Here is a 15,527-nt window from a genome sequence, read left to right on the forward strand (position 1 = left end):
CCGGGAGCCTCCGGAGGGGAAGGAGCCGAGCCTGAGGCTCACGGTGCAACCACGGCAGCCCCGGGGAGGTGCTTTGTCTGCAGCCGGAGCGGCGGGGGAGGCTCCGGGACCGGGCGGGGCGGTGAGGGGCGGGATCGGGGCGTCGGTGCAGGTTAAGAGCTTGTGGTGGGACTGCAGAAAAAGAGCAGAAAGAAAAACCTGTGTTGAAAACCTTGACCAGCATGGCCCAGCCCCGCTGCCGCTCTGTGCTCATCACCGGTTGCAGCCGGGGCATCGGGCTGGGGCTGGTGCGGGGCTGGCGGCTGCAGACCCCTCCCGGATTTCGTGTTGGCGACCTGTCGATACCCCGAGAAAGCGGAGGTAAAGCCGGGGATGGGGGCTCTGGGGGCTCTCCTTACCTTTGTCCCTCCGGAGAGGTGCCTGGCTGGAGACGCAGTCCCGGAAAAACATTCTCCTGGCAGCCCGGGGGGTCTGGTGGGGATGGAGATGGGGAGATGGGACACAAGGAGGTGGCACTCCTGGCAGCACCGACCAGGTGGAGCATCTCTGCTGGAGTCCCGGCAGCAAGTGCTCGGGGTGGGATGGGAGCTGGGGGCTGGAGGGGCTGGAGTCGGTGCTTTGGAAATCTCCGGGGATGGAAGTGAAACGAGCTTAGGGCGTAGCTGTTCCCGTGTCCCTCCGACGGAGGAGAGGTGAGCTGGCACTGCAGCCCCGGGCAGCTGCAGCATCTCTAGGGCTCCTGCCAGCTGCTCCCTCATAGCCCGCGAGTTTCTCTCTGGATTTGCAGCTGGGGATAAGTGTGTCTTGTCCTTCTCCAGCTCTGCTCTCTGGAGCCCTGCAGGGATAGTTCCTCCCCCATAAGTCACCGAATGGAGCCCGTTACAGCTTTCCTAGTTTGCTCTGGCCCCAGAAGGACCTGTGCCCCGTCTGTCTCCTTTCTTTCTCTGTAGGAGTTGGAACAAGAGAGAAGGACCAAATGAACAACAAATTAACACTCCTCTTAGTGCCTTTCTGGTAGGGACCAGAGCCTTCTGCTGCAGATGTATAATGTTGCTGATGAACTTGCAGCCCTTCCCGTTCGAGCCACCACTCCTTCTGTGCAGTGTCTGGACTCCTTTCCCATCCTAGGCTGTTATAAATTACTGTCAGACAAATTAAAGGCACTCTCCGAACCTTTGGAGGGCCAAGTGATAGTGAGGGCTATCAGTCTGCTCACTTGTGGCCTCTGCTGTCCTCTGTCGCATCTCTGCTCTGACCTGCTCTCCTCAGGCAGGTAGAACACTGAGCTCTCAGCTCTGCGGCTCTCAGCCCCTGTGGGTTGGGGAGGATTGACACCAAAATCTTTGCTCAGCTCCCCAGTTTCAGGCATGGCCCAAGGCTGCCTCAGCAAAAGCTGAATTCCCTCGTGTGTGCAGAGGGGACCAGAGTTTAGATGTCTGTTCACAGCTGGTGGGTTTTATTTTTTTCAGTGCCCATGCTGTGCTGGCAACACACTCGTTTTGCTGCCTAGCTGCACAAAAACTTCAAACTAAAAACTTTAAATGGTGCCCAGTGTCCCTTTCAAGGGTGACAGTCTGGGGTTGGTCAGGTAACACCTGCAGCCCAACAGCAGCGCTGTGCTGCTCTGCAGCCACTTCCAAAACCCAAAGAAAAGGTTTAGAATTTTGTTTCTTGCTGTCAAAACAATCTCTCTGCCACAAAAGCACATTTAGGGTATTTCTGAAGCGAATGGTTGACAAACAGCCCAGCCAGACTGAGCTCGGGGGCCTTTCAGAACCTCTGGCTCCTGCAGCTCCCCCCCTCCTGCTCTACACCCGCTCCTGATCAGGTATTTGCTGCCATTCTGTTGGTTTTTAACTCCTGTTACAAGCTCTGGCAGCAGTCCCAGCTCTGTTTCCTATTCCCGGCTGTGTACCAGCGCGGTGCAGCAGTGGCACCGGAACCCAGCAGAGACATCTGACCCGCTGCGAGATAGGAATCTCCCCGCTCGGTTGTTTGTGCTAAAGCTGCTTCAGCCGGTGTGGAGGGAGGTTCTCTGGTTTTTAAACCACCAATTGGCCCTTGTGTTCGGCAGTGATTTCTCCTTATAATGGGCCTGGATCAGTTACACGGAGAAACGAAATGGTTCCTGCAAACTCTAAGAGCTCCCAAGGACTCACCGCAGGGATGCACCTGTGTGCAGCCTGGGAGAGCAAACACCTCACAATGCTGGAGTGAAAAAAGCCTGACAGAGCTGCCCCAGGGATGGAACAGCCTTCGAGGAGCACAGTGTGCTGGGAAGAGTCTGGGTCACTCCTTGCTTGCAGAAGCAGAAACCTGGAAAGTCTGCGGGCAGCCTGGAGGCAGGAAGCTGGCCAAGAGCCACATTCCAGGAAGCCCATGGTGATTCTGCAGGCCACACGGGTGCATCCGAAACCTTTTCTTTTTTCTTTAGAGGGGAGGGCAAGGTTTGTCCTTGGTAGATCAGGGTGGGTTTTTGTTCTTTGTAAGGACCTCTAGGCCATGTGCTTTGGCAGCACATCAATAGAAACCTCTGCAGCCAGCTGAAAGCATATTCCTAACAGATGGGTTGGAAAGTCCAGAAGGAAGGGGAATCTTTGCTAAAGGTACTGGAGTGGTCTCACCAGTATTATCTGTGCCATCTGCAATGCATCAAGTTGGCACAAAACCTTCTGACCTTCTGAGGTGTGTTTCCACCCTGCTGCTAGTCCTGTTAGCTGGCAGAGGGCAAGCAGAGACGTGCTGGAGCCTCTGCAACAAGAGTCTGAGCATCAAAAATACAACTGACCATCTCAAAGCTTGCATCCCAGTTGGCAGTGTTGCTTGAGGGTGGTATGGTATGGAAAGGCAAAGGTTCAGGGATTTTCTTTTCTTTTTTTAAAATTTATTTTCTAGAGTTAAAACTTTTTGCCTCCACTGATTTTCCAGTCATATCTTGAAAAAACCAGAGTTCAGGTTCCTGCACTCCAGTGGCAGCCTGGCACCGCAGACCTGTCTTGGGGCTTTGCCCATTGCAGACCTGTTTGTTATCAGTGCAGACTGGGCTGTCAGGTGCAGTGACTTGCTCTCTCTCCCCTCAGCTGTGAGCACTTGCTGCTTCTCTTGATGATGATTCAAGCAGTCTAATTTTGTTTCCTCTCATTTTGCTTTACTAGTGACTGCTCAGCCCCCTGCTCCATCTCCTGGGTTAAGGAATGGATTTGCAGAACAGCAACTTTGCACAGTTTTCTTTAATTCTACTCCCATCTGGTTTGATAGAGGCTGTTGTAGGAAGCAGGGAGGGGATAAGGATGGGAAGAGCTTAAATGTTAAATCCTTTTAAAAAATCATCTTCCAGTTTTTAGAGGAAAAGTGATTAAATCTGCTTAGCTACTTGCAAGTCCAGCCCCCAGTTCCCTGGCAGGAGACAATTATCCAGACAATCTCCCAGCAGACTGTAAGCTGTCACACAGATTACTTTGGAGTCTTCCACACAGTGGACAGACAGAAGCCCCTAAGGACCTGACTTCAGAAGGAGATGCTGGAGAAAACTCTGCTGCTGCTTTCCTCTGCCCCTCTCTCCACAGAAAGCGGCTGTCTCCCTGCTCACTCCGGGATAATGCTGAACAGCTGCGAGTTTTGCATGTGAGCCCGTGCTGGCAGAAGTTGTAATAACTTGAGCTCTTGTGCTGAATAGCTCCTAGGTGGCCTCCACAGAACATTTGCCTAACAAATGGGCTTCAGATCAGACGATAACACGCAGCAGGCCCACAGGCGCATCCAGATAACCGCTGCCTCTCCTTGCAAAGCACCACACCAGGCTGCTGCAGCCACACTCGGAGTCGGAGCTGCCTTCACTTGGGCTGAGAATGGGATCGGCTACAAATCTCTCGCAAAATACCTCCTGTCTTTGCACTCCAGATGGACAAAACCACAGTATAGTTATTATTAGGCAGCCTGTGCGGGCTCCCGGGCCCATCTGTAATTCTTTCCCCACTCTGGCTTTTCTTTCTGCCCCCATCCTGCTTCCCCATAAAAGGGAGAGAACTCTGACCCAAAGGCTGTGACCTCACCTGGTGATGGTGTAGCCCCTGCAGCCCGCTCTGACCTGCTGAGCTATGGAAGGGGGAGATGGCTTTTGAAGAAGTGAGGTAGCTGGGGGTGGGGAGGGATCCAAAAGTTCAGGCTGTAAATCTGTTCAGTGTTTGCTGTAGGCAGCTTGGCTCTGCCGGGCTGTGAGACCTCGGGACGGGATCATCTCGTGTTCCTCCTGCTCTCCCTGCAAACCCAAGTGTGTTCCCAGGTGAAGGGGAACGCGTTCCGTTCCTCACTGCTCCAGAGTCCTCCGGTGAGCGCTGGAAAGCTTCCAGGGCTTAATGTGCTGTTTCCCTTCCTCTGAAGTAGGAGATAGTGTTACCAACAGTGCTGTGTCTGTTCCCTTGTCAGACACAGAGCTCTCACTGAAGCGCTTCTGCACACTGTCAGCTTTTGGTTTTGGTTTGGTTTGGTTTTTTTTTCTTTGCAACATGTTTTCGCCGTGTGGTCTGCAACTGGGAAGAGCAGCAGAGCAAAACGGGCATTCTTGAAGTCTTTCTGACTTTGGGTTGGTGCAGTGTTTGGGTTGGTTTGTTTTCTGGTTCTTCTGGCAGTGTTCTGCACTTCCTACAGCACGACGGTCTGAATCAGAGAGGCTTGTGGATTGGAGGCAGCCTTAGCAGCTTGGTGTAAGCTATTACACAAGCAAAGAGTAAGATGGTTGTACCCTGTGAGACTGGAAAGCCTGTCTCAAAGGGACCTGGGCAAACGGGATCCACCTCTGACTTTGTCCTCAATGCAAGCAGGGTGATGTGACAGGATCCCAACCTGCCCTCTGCCTGACAGAGCTGCCTCTGGGGGAGGTTGGTTTGATCGGATTGCTTCCAACTGGCCCAGCACGGCCAGATCCTTTCCAAGGGTTGTAACTGTAGTGAGTAATGCTTTCATAAGGAAGGGAAAGTAAATCTTACTAAATGACACGGACAACACAACATTCCTGGCTGAAATTGAGTGATAAATATCCTGTGCACTGATGAATCTGTATCTGGAGACCCGAGTGCCAGAGGATCTTGTTTCAACTGGAGCAGGCTGACTCTTTGTTAATCATAATTAAAATCAGCAAGAAGGAAATAACAGATGCTAATCAGAGTTTAAATGTTTCTTGGAATCCCTGAGAGCTGATTCTCAGGGGTAACTACTCAGGTGCGGAGCACTTCTGGAGAGCTATTATGCTAAATTCAGAACCAGAGGGCTGTGTTGGGGGTTTTTGTTTGTCTCTCTTGTTTGTGTTTCTGTAGGCTCTCCCAGCACACTAACTACAAATGACTCAGCCAGTCTACCTCGGCTTTACCTGCTGGCTTTTAATGAAACTGTGTAAACTGACATTAAAACACAAGCTGAGCTTGGAGCAGCATTTCACCTTCTCCTGGGGGCAGTCCCTGTGGGATGGGGATTTTTGTTTTGGCTTTAGGGTTTTTGTTTTGTTGGGTTTTTTTTGACTTGGTGCAGTTTGCTTTGTCTGTTTTTTAATGGAGAGAGAAGGCATTTGACAAATGACCACAGCGAGTTTCAGCAAAGCTTGTCTCCTCAGTGGGGTGTCAATAACTAGGATATGCACTGCAGTAACACTTTTCAGAGTTCTCTGGATACAGGAGGATTTTCATCTCTTTAATCAAAAATCCTGGGGTGGGGGCAGAGGAGTAGCAGTTTACCTGGTGGTGATGTCTGGTGACACTGACATGCATTTGTCCTGCTCTCTTCCTCTCTGTATGTTGCTCCTAGACACAGGAGGGAAAAGAATAGGCTTTTGTGCAGTTTGTAGGTTTCCTAGCTGGATTTTTCAGCTTCTGTTTGTATCAGGTGGAGTAATATTCCTGAAGACCAAAGCTGTCTAGGTTAGCTTTATGCCTGGAAGCTGCTTCTGAGAAACTTAAACCACTGAAGTGGGAGTCACTTGTTATCTAAGCAATTAACTAAATGGAAAAACCATTGAATTTAAACCTGATTTGTATGCAGCAATTGTAATTTCATGCTGTTTATGTTCTGGAGAATGCTTAATGCTGCAGTGACTGGAGTTCTTCACCAAACATATTGCTTACTCACTTCAGAAGCCTCTCAGTTTCTGTCTCTCCACGGAACATCTCTAGCCTTTTAGCAGAAGGTAGTAGCTTGTTTCTGTCAGAGAGTAAAGCAATCTGACTATAAATAAATAAATGAACAAACCTTGAGAAGCCAGAGCACTTCTGGAGTTCATTATCAAGTGATCCTGTCAAACTGAAGTCCATTGGAGAGTCCCAAGCCCCATAATTACTGCAGACCTTGACATGACAATCCTATTTCATGCCTGACTACCAGTAAACAAGATAGTGTGTCCTGGCCCTTCAGTCTGTTGGAAAGTGTCCCATGAAGGCCTGTCCAAGGGAAGGAATGTCATTTGGTTTTGTGCTTTTGTTTTCCTTACGCCCCCCTCTCCTTAAAAGCCTTCACTGCAGTTGTAGATTGTCCTCAGAGGGAGAACAAATTTTCTAAACAAGCCTGGAGAGAATCCTGCAGAACATCAGCTGAGATAAGAGATGTGATGCATTGTAGCTTGAAAGAGGACATGGAGTCCTGAAGTGTCTCTGAGCAGCAAAGAAGAGCTCTTTCAACACCAGCCCTCCTGACCCCTATTCCCAAAGGGCTCCTGAAGTGGATTTGCTTGAGCCAGAATGTTTGGCCAGGGTTGCTCTGTCTCTCAAAGTTGGCAGGGTGTGTGTAATCCATCTGCTACATTTGGCCATACTTCCCATCTGGCTACATGGCACAGAAACCTGAGTGTTCCAGCTGGGCCTATAAATCCAATCTGGACACACTTGGTCCAGCAGCACCACCAGTACAGCGCTTGTTTACTCCAGCTCATTACTGAGAGGTAGCAGAGAGGTGACTGAGTTATAGCTAGCTAGCAGGGAGAGAACTGGGAGAGCTGATGTGTATGTCACCAGTTTCATCTCTGCTTCACCCTCAGTGAGAAGAATTCAAGCTAAGGAGAGTGCTGAGGAACAGAATTTCCATGGGAAAATCACTAGGAAACTTTTCCTGCAAGCAGTGCAAATGGCTTTTCTTAAGCACTCCCTCTGCCCCAAACTGATGTCTAGCACCAGATGAGCTTCAGGAGAATTACACTTTTCTTAAAAGAAAGTAGGGAATTACTACTCTGGAATGCAGTCTGAGCACTGGATCCTCTATGGAACTGGCAACCATAGTGGTCTAGTGGGAGATTTTTGATTATGCTGCAAACACCCCCTCGAGCTGCAGACACGGAGAACTAACTCTGCAACATCACATGCTGGTGTCTTGACTAAGCAGGTGAAGAGCCCAGGTTATTTTGAGCAGTTGATCTTACTCTCAGGAAAGCTGCTCAGGCTAGAAAACAAAGCAATATCACTGCCTTCATCCCAGTTTGAAAATAAAGGGCAGGTACAGCTCTGGAGTTGCAGATCTGATCTACAACTGTCTTATGTAATCCTCATGGATGTGTGTATATATACATATATAAAGATAACACCAACAATTTCTTCTCCCTAGGAACTCCAGCAGCTTAGCAAGCAATACAGCAATATCAGGCTCCTTCAGCTGGGTGAGTAAAGGCCTTAAACAGAAATACTGTCACCTGGTCAGGTGAGTGCATCTTAATAACCTGGTCTGCTGGGTGATCAGCAGCTGGACATGACCCCCAGCAGCTGAAAATGATCCCCCTCAAGCTAACACTGGAGAAATATCATCTGTGTGTGCTGTTCCCCATGCAGGCTGATGCCTTAGCTTTGCTGTAGCATGTGTTGCATGGTGAGAGGGGGCATTTGAACCACACAGTTCACCGTGGCCCCTCTTGGCTCCTCTGTGCAGATGTGGTCTGTGAAAGCAGCATCAAGAAAGTTGTCAAGGAAGTGGAAGAAATTGTGGGAGACAAAGGTCTGAACTGCCTCATCAACAACGCTGGCATCAATGTGCTTGCTTCTCTGGAGGAAGTCACAGCAGAGACAATGCTCACCATTTATGAAACCAACACAGTTGCCCAGCTGATGGTCACCAAGGTAAGAATTGGGAGGAATCTGCTTTGTCTATGGTACCCTAAGAGGCTTTTTGGACTAGTGAGCTGGACATGTAACCCAAGCATTTGTCACCTTGGAATGGCAGAGATACAGGTCTGATATCAAACGTCATGCCTAGAGAGCAGCAGCAGATCTTGTCTATCAAGGACTCTCCATTTAAATCCATCTGGTAGAGGGCCACTGCAGTGGACAGGTTGGGTTAGGTGGTGGGCAGAAGGGACTGCAGCTGGCTTTATAGGAAGGTTTTCACTGGTCAGGTTGTCTGGGAAGCCACCACCATTCTGTGCTGGTGCAGTTCTTTGAGCAGAACCTGAGAGCCCAGGTTGCCTTGAGTGAGCCAAGAGCAAGCTGACCAAATTAAACAAACCTCTTGTTTTCACAGGCCTTTCTACCCCTTCTGAGGAAGGCTGCCCAGCTGGGCACAGGAATGGGCTGCCACAGAGCTGCTATTATCAATATGTCCTCCCTTGCTGCTTCCATGCAACTTGTCCAGGCAAATGAGATGTTCCTCAAGGTCTACCCCTACAGGATAGCAAAGGTTCGTAAGCTTGGTCTGTGCAAACTGGCTGAGGGCAGGCCTGTGAGTCAAAGACCACCCTTAGCTTAGGCAATGATGTGAGGTGTGCAGCACCTCCCTGAAGAGGCTGACATGTTCTTGTTCCTCCTGTGGGTGGAAAAGGGACCTGTGAAAACAGAACATCTGGAGCTAGCATGCCAGCTTCTTGAGAACAGGCTCACAAATACTCCATCTCTACTCTGACAGAGATCCATTTCAGAGGCACTTGGCATTCAGGGCACAAGTGATGCCATCCATGTGTTATTAGCTGTGTTCCTCTCCAGTCCAAGCAAGGGAGCAGGCATGGAACTCAACAAAACATGTGCTGACTTGTACAGGGTAGTGGTAGTCAGTGAGAGGTGGAGTTCTTAGTTTTGTCACATCCAGAGTCTGAGTTTGTACAAATTGTCAAGATTAGACATACAGTTTCTCCTACACCACCTACTCAGAAGCTGTTAATGTGCTCGTTTTCCCTGCTCAGAAGTAAAAAACCGGAATGTTTGTGTAGTGATTATTGCAGAAAAACAGAGTCCTTATGTCAATATTATTTTCTCCTCAGCTCCTTAGAAGTTTCAAATGCTACTTCATCTTCTGTCATAGCCTAGTTTCATCTTTGGGCAGTAAGCTGATGGTGAAAGAGCTTTCACAGTGCTTCTCTTAATAGATATCTCTGAGAATAAAGTCTCCCACCAAGGCTGGATAAATTACTGCCCCTTCATTTTTCAGGAGCCATGGTGGAAGAGAGGTGCCAATGAGTTTGGCTTGCTCTAGGTTTGTAAATCTAGCACACTAATAGATAGTTTCCACTCTTGCAGACTGCACTGAATATGATCACCAGGTGTCTTGCTGCAGACTTGAAATCCGATGGAATTCTCTGTATTTCTTTGCATCCAGGCTGGCTTCAGACAGACATGGGTGGAAACATGGTAAGAGAAAATGTGGCTGTGTGACTCCCTTGTTGTGAGCAGGAACCCATTGTACAGAATACATTTCCATGTGCTGCAGAGGCACAGCAAGAAAATACACCCCTCACTCCTTGATTCTAGGAACTCCTTAAATGCATTCAATTATCTTCTGCAGGAAATTCCCAGTAATAATGTCAGCTTGATTTGCTCTAGGCTCCCATGCAGGTGCAAGAGGCAATCCCAGGTATCCTTTCTGTTCTGGATCGTCTGGGTGAAAAAGAAAATGGTTCCTTCCTGGACTGGCAAGGGGAAACTCTGCCATGGTAGAAGTCCACAGCCTGCTCCAGCAACAGCACATCACTCTGTGTTTAAATTGTGCCACTAGTGTCTGTGTCTCTAGGGTTTTCTCCTGGCTAGCTGAAGCAGCCAGCCTGCTCTCCAGCCTCCCTCCAGCTGGGTTTGGAAAGCCAGGTGGCTGACTCCTACTCGGTATTGCTACTGCTCTCTCCTCATGCTTCCTGCGAGTCCTGCTGTGCTCTTAGTGATGGGTATCTCCTGGAACCAACTCAAACAGATTAAAAACTGCAAGTTAAATCCAGAATTTGGTCCCACTTCACTTCCAAAACCAAAGTGGCCCCCCAGCTCTCTGCAGAAGACCTCGGAGTAAGGTCAGTGCCGGCTGTCAGAGTCCAGTGTGGAAATACCTCTCTGTAAAAGGTCCTTTGGGTTACTTCAGGCATGACTGAGCCAAGGGAGCCAAGGCTGAAACTGCCCAGCTCTGACCGGCTTGAATTTGGCACTTCTGTAAAGTCCTCAGCAAGCCCTGAGTGTCCCCAGGCTGGCAGCCTGACATGAGGGTGGGAATGTTGTTTTGTACATAAACTCCTGAAATGTTTTCAATAAAGTCTTGTTTAAAGGAACAGCCTGTTGACTAAACTACCTGGAGCTGATTTCTCTGTGTGTGTGTAAGTTTCCCTTCCCTGACCAGAGAACCGCACTTCTACCGCGCAGGGAGAAACTCTCCTCTCCTTCAGGCTGTGTGGGTTTGACATGGCAGTGGGGACCCGAAAACTGAGTCAGACCCTTGTTCTGGTCTGAAATACCCAAAGGTGAAAAAGATCTCTGTGTTCTGGCAGAGGGAAGGATGAAAGCAAAAAAGTCCTTTTGAAGTCTTGGGATCGGCTTCAACATCACTCCCTCATGCCAGCTGATGAGGTGCTTTCATGCCGTGCCAAAGATGGTGGGTGCCTGCACCCAGAGACGCCAAACAGCAGCCAGGCTAGAGGGAGAGGCGGGTGTGAGGGACTGGTGTGAGGGACTGGTGTGAGGTGTGAGGGACTGGTGTGAAGTGTGAGGGACTGGTGTGAGGTGTGAGGGACTGGTGCGAGGAGTGAGGGACTGGTGTGAGGTGTGAGGGACTGATGTGAGGGACTGGTGTGAGGTGTGAGGGACTGGTGTGAAGTGTGAGGGACTGGTGTAAGGGACTGGTGCGAGGTGTGAGGGATGGGTGTGAGGTGTGAGGGACTGGTGTGTGAGGTGTGAGGGACTGGTGTGAGGGATGGGTGTGAGGTGTGAGGGATGGGTGTGAGGTGTGAGGGACCGGTGTGTGAGGGACTGGTGTGAGGGACTGGTGTGAGGGATGGGTGTGAGGTGTGAGGGACTGGTGCGAGGGATGGGTGTGGGCACCTCAGGCACGCCTCAGGGCGTGTGAGGAGCGGCGCCTCTCTGCTTCCCCTCTGCCCCGCCGCCACGGGGACACCGAGCCCGGCGCCAAAGGGCAGAGCCGCCCGCTCAGTGCCGGTGAGCGGAGCGCTGAGCACACCCCGGGAGACCCAACCCCAGCCCCGTGGTGCCGGCGGGCGCCGCCAGAGGGCGCTGCTTTGGGAGGGGGAGCACAGACCAGAGGGTACCGGAGGGCGGCGCTAGGGGGTGCTGCCCGCCGGAAGGGGCGGGGCGGGGCCGGTGAGTGATGGCGGGCGGGTGCCGGGACAGGCAGCGGGGTCGGGTCCGTCCGTGCGAGCTGCTTCTGGGGACAGACGGGCTGTGGCGGGGGTTGGGGGCCTGGCTGCCGAGAGGAAGGCTGCCCGCACCTCCCTGCTCTGCGCTGCGGGCCGAGCCCCCTCGGGAAGCGGTGGTTAGGGCCGCGCGGCTGCTCCTCAGGGCCTGAGGGCGCCTCTTGAGCGCTCCGGTCTCTGCTGTGGGAGCCACGGCTTGGCGCGGAGCTGGGCAGGCGAGTGCCGGCTGAAGTTACCTTGTTTTTAAACTTGGAACACCCGAAGCTTTATTAATAATCAGCTCCTCAAGGCGGCTGCGGCGGTGCCTGTAGCCAGGCCCTTCCACAACATCCTACAGCACCTCGGTGAAGTAGGAGGGTGCTCAGAGTGTCATCTTGTGGGTATTCGGGTTAAATCTAACAGGTGGTTTTGTTGTTTTTTTTCAAGACCTAAGAGCATGTTTGTGTCACTGAATAAATGTTCTCGTTTTAGCAGTCATTACGAGCAGAAGGAAGCAATGTTAACACCACAGCTGGCTGCCCGCTTGCTGAGGGCTTCACGCGTTGCAGGTAAAGAGCTGTTATGTGAGCCGGTTTTGTGTTTGTTTTGCTCGGGGGCTCCTAGGGATCTCTGGCAGGCAGTGCTGGGAGTGGTGAGGCTGTTGTTCCAGTGGTTGTGGAGTGTTCTTATGGCCCTGATCTATCTTGTTGCTCCGTTTTGATCTCTTTATAAGGAAACTCCTGAGCAGCAGAAAGGCTTCAGGCAGCTAGCAGGCCCTGTCCATTCCAAACTGAACTTACAGAGTTGACACAGCAAATAGTCTCGTTTTAGCAGGGCAATCCATTTGAAAAGTCCTTCCTTGCTTTTGTGGTGGGAGTGCAGGTTTTGTAAGCAGCTTCCTTTAGTAGATAATTCATGCTGCAGTTGTCAGGTGCTGCTCAAGAGTTTTTCTTTAGATATTGGTTGACATTTCTGCCTCTTCAGTGGAATTCTTTTCTTCTCCAAGGCCACCTCTTCCCCCGGGCAGTGTCTTCCTTCCTGTGCTCTCCTTCTGCACCCGTGCACTACAGCACACAGCCACCCAACAAGAGTGGAGCCCAGCCTCTGAAGTGGAGTGCTCTGGACCCTGAACTGGAGGAGCTGCTGATCCCCAGAAAACTCTCCATCAGTCCTTTGGAGAGCTGGCTGACTGTGAGATATTTCCTGCCTAAAGCAGGAATTCCTGAGGCTGAGGAGGGAGCGGGTGCTGAACCTCAGATGAGGTATGACTGCCCCCCCTCGGAAGAGGGAGGTGATGTGGAGGAAGGAGGAGGAGCCCCGGGCAACAAACTGCAGTGCAAGAATGTTCTGAAGATCCGCAGGAGGAAGATGAACCGGCACAAGTTCAAAAAGCTGCTGAAGAGGAGGAAGTTTGTGAGGAGGAGGATAAAGGAAGGGCGCAAGAAGAGGCGTCAGGTGAGCTCAGTGGCATCAGTGTAGCCACTTCTCCAGGTGGCCTCTGCTCAGGTGGAGGATGGTGTTCTCAGGTGGAGGAAAATGGCAGGAGTCTGGAGAGCCACCATCAATTCAGGATTTATTGGTAGAATGGCTTTTTCTGTCTGGTTTGACTTGTGGTGGGGTCTGTTCCTGTGGTTACAGACACAGAGCTGTGGTAGTTGCTGGGTGTGATTTCTTGCATGACAACAACCTAAACACCTGCTGCTGATGGAGAATTCCAGTGTTTGTGTGACAGCTCAGGTCATGTGTCTGCTTTTTATCAGGGAGACTGCTTTAATTTTAATTTATTTTCTTGTCTTGCCAACATCCCCAGTTGCTTCCTGTTGTCTTCTATACAGAACCTTTTGCTTCCCTTTTTCAGGAGGGGTGAGGGAAGACACAGGCTTTGGTGCAGGCTGTAGCTGCTCATCCAGGGCTGCCTTTCAGGACTCAGTGTGCTCTGACAGCTCAGTTCATTCTCTGTTAGTTTCACCCCACCCAGATGCAAATTTGGGTTAATTCTAGTTACTGATTTGGAGGCAGCCATGTTGAGGGCTTTATGATGAGAAATCCTCTTCATTTTCTTCCACTTTTGGTTTATGCCTTCTCAGTTTGCCTTGCACAGGACTTCTCAAACAGCCATTAAGATCCTTGTTTATTTCCATGCATCTTTCTGCAGTAAAGCTTTCCTATTTTACTAGTTTTGTGTGTGCTATGCCCAGATTCCCCTTGAGACACACAGGAGGTCGCTGAATGCTCGTGTTGCTTCTGAGCCACATTTCCAGGTTTTTTCCTTTATTTCTTTTTCCTTCTGTTTTAGATAAAGTTTGAGAAAGATTTGGAGCGCATCTGGAAAAGAGCTGGTTTGAAAAGTCCTCCTGCAGGATGGCAAACACCCAAGATATTTCTGAAAAGTTCCAAGCGATGAAAACACTTGTAATGAGATTTAACTCGTGATTATAATTAAAAACAAATCATGAAGTACACGGATGAGCTTCAACCTTTTTCTGAGTGTGATGAAACAAAGCAAGGAGCTCCTTGCTGCAAGGTACAGTCGGGTCTGGCTGTAGGGAGGACAAGAAATGTGTCCCAGGGACCCTGGTCTTGTGTTGCTCTTGTCGCTAGATGGCAATAAACTCACAGCCCCGGAAACTCCTTGGTTGCTGATGTGAAAGTTAACTGGAGCTCTGTGGTGGTATTTAAGGAAAGGCTACGCCCATCATTAAAAAGTGATTAAGCCCGCTGGAGAACTGTTTGCATCCTGAGAGCTGTGTTGAGGTCACAGAGAAACATGTGCTTAGCACATTTCTGTAGGTTTGTGGGGTTTTGCCCAAACTGTTTGTTAACAGGAGGCAACTTTGGAACTACATGTAGCTAAACCCTCTATAAAAGGCAGCAGTAATGCACTGCTCACAGTGCTGTACCTCTGATTCCAGTTTTCAGGTTTATTCTTCCTTGATTTGTGTTTTGTTTTACTTCAGTAACTTGCATCTTCATTCCCTGGTGTAATCTCTGAATCTCCAGACTGCCCAAGGGTGTGTTACCCATTTTTATCCACTAAGGCTTAGGTTGGTTTTATCTGTCCCTGGTTTGACATGAAACCTCTCTTGCTCTTGAGCTTCTGGTGGAGCTGTAGATCACAACCTTGTCTGTGGTACTCATCTCTGCTGGGATGGTGCAGGCAGAGACCATCTGTATGCCTTTTTTGTGGCTCAGCACCACCACCTTGCTCTCTTTACATTGGTAGTGACTAGAAAAGAAAATGATTGCAGTAGTGGGAGTTGCAAAGCATAATTATTCAGAAACTTGTGATGGTTCAGTGCAAGTGAACTCTCATATTCTGGCAAGGAGCAGGTTGTATTAGGGTACCTGTGTGGGGAATTGCAGGTCTCCAGGCAGGAAAATAGCTAATTAAATGCTGTGCTCTGTTAGTAATAGCCCAGATCATGGTCTGCCAAGAGGAGTCATTACTGCCACATCCATTAAGCATAGTTACACAACCAGGTACGGAAGTCTGGAACTCCTGTGTAATTTGTGTCTGTCAGCCATCCCAGGCAGTTCCTGAGTCTGAGTCATAGAAATGCTCTCTTGCTTTTGCTCAAGTACCTCAAAGCACACCTCAGGGGTTTTATTTTCTCTGTGGCAGATCCTGCAGAGACTGATAGGTGGCACTGATCAGGTAACATGTACCAGGGTTGTAGCAACTTGCTTTAACTCTCTTGACCACATGATGCAACTTTAACCTCTCTCACTTTGCTGAACAGGGAGAAGCAGATGAAAGCTGCATCCGTTTTACTGTAGGGGGAGCACGAGTACTCACGAAGCTTCACTGAGTTGCTGTTCCCCTGCAAAAGGTGTGTGTGCCAACAACGTACCTGCACACTTAGGAAAGGTGTATGAGCACCTGTAGCTGTGATGGAAAAAAAGAAAAAAGTTGGGCCCTTTGGTAATGAGGATTAAACCCCAGATGGGGGAAAAGTAGAAATGTTTACAG

General features: G+C 50.0%; 2 protein-coding genes across 3 annotated transcripts; both read left to right on the forward strand.

The window, feature by feature from the left end:
- Positions 1-221: 221 nt before the first annotated feature.
- On the forward strand, positions 222-10,443 carry LOC103537348 (C-factor). Its single transcript, XM_008503620.2, is given in 7 exon segments — positions 222-314; positions 316-360; positions 7,579-7,630; positions 7,897-8,084; positions 8,485-8,640; positions 9,474-9,584; positions 9,777-10,443. Coding segments are annotated over 7 exon segments (759 nt in total). The 3' UTR covers positions 9,891-10,443.
- Positions 10,444-11,541: 1,098 nt separating this feature from the next.
- AURKAIP1 (aurora kinase A interacting protein 1) lies at positions 11,542-14,030 on the forward strand. 2 transcript variants are annotated; one of them, XM_030463869.1, is made up of 4 exons: positions 11,542-11,954; positions 12,050-12,126; positions 12,564-13,012; positions 13,854-14,030. In XM_030463869.1, exons 2-4 carry the CDS (start codon positions 12,075-12,077, stop codon positions 13,959-13,961), a joined length of 609 nt encoding a protein of 202 aa, XP_030319729.1. In that variant the 5' UTR covers positions 11,542-11,954; positions 12,050-12,074; the 3' UTR covers positions 13,962-14,030. The 2 variants fall into 2 exon arrangements, with proteins under 2 accessions (XP_030319729.1, XP_030319730.1); XM_030463870.1 differs by having other exon boundaries at positions 12,053-12,126.
- The last annotated feature ends 1,497 nt before the right edge of the window (positions 14,031-15,527 follow it).

Source organism: Calypte anna, chromosome 21 (genome assembly GCF_003957555.1).
Source record: "Calypte anna isolate BGI_N300 chromosome 21, bCalAnn1_v1.p, whole genome shotgun sequence".
NCBI lineage: Eukaryota > Metazoa > Chordata > Aves > Apodiformes > Trochilidae > Calypte > Calypte anna.

What these genes read in the sequence shown, in the direction of transcription:
- AURKAIP1 (XM_030463869.1), top strand. Translation starts at nt 12,075, where the DNA reads ATGTTAACACCACAGCTGGCTGCCCGCTTGCTGAGGGCTTCACGCGTT. An exon ending in GAGGGCTTCACGCGTTGCAG is followed by an intron (nt 12,127 to 12,563) that starts GTAAAGAGCTGT and finishes TTCTTCTCCAAG; the next exon opens with GCCACCTCTTCCCCCGGGCA. An exon ending in GGCGCAAGAAGAGGCGTCAG is followed by an intron (nt 13,013 to 13,853) that starts GTGAGCTCAGTG and finishes CTTCTGTTTTAG; the next exon opens with ATAAAGTTTGAGAAAGATTT.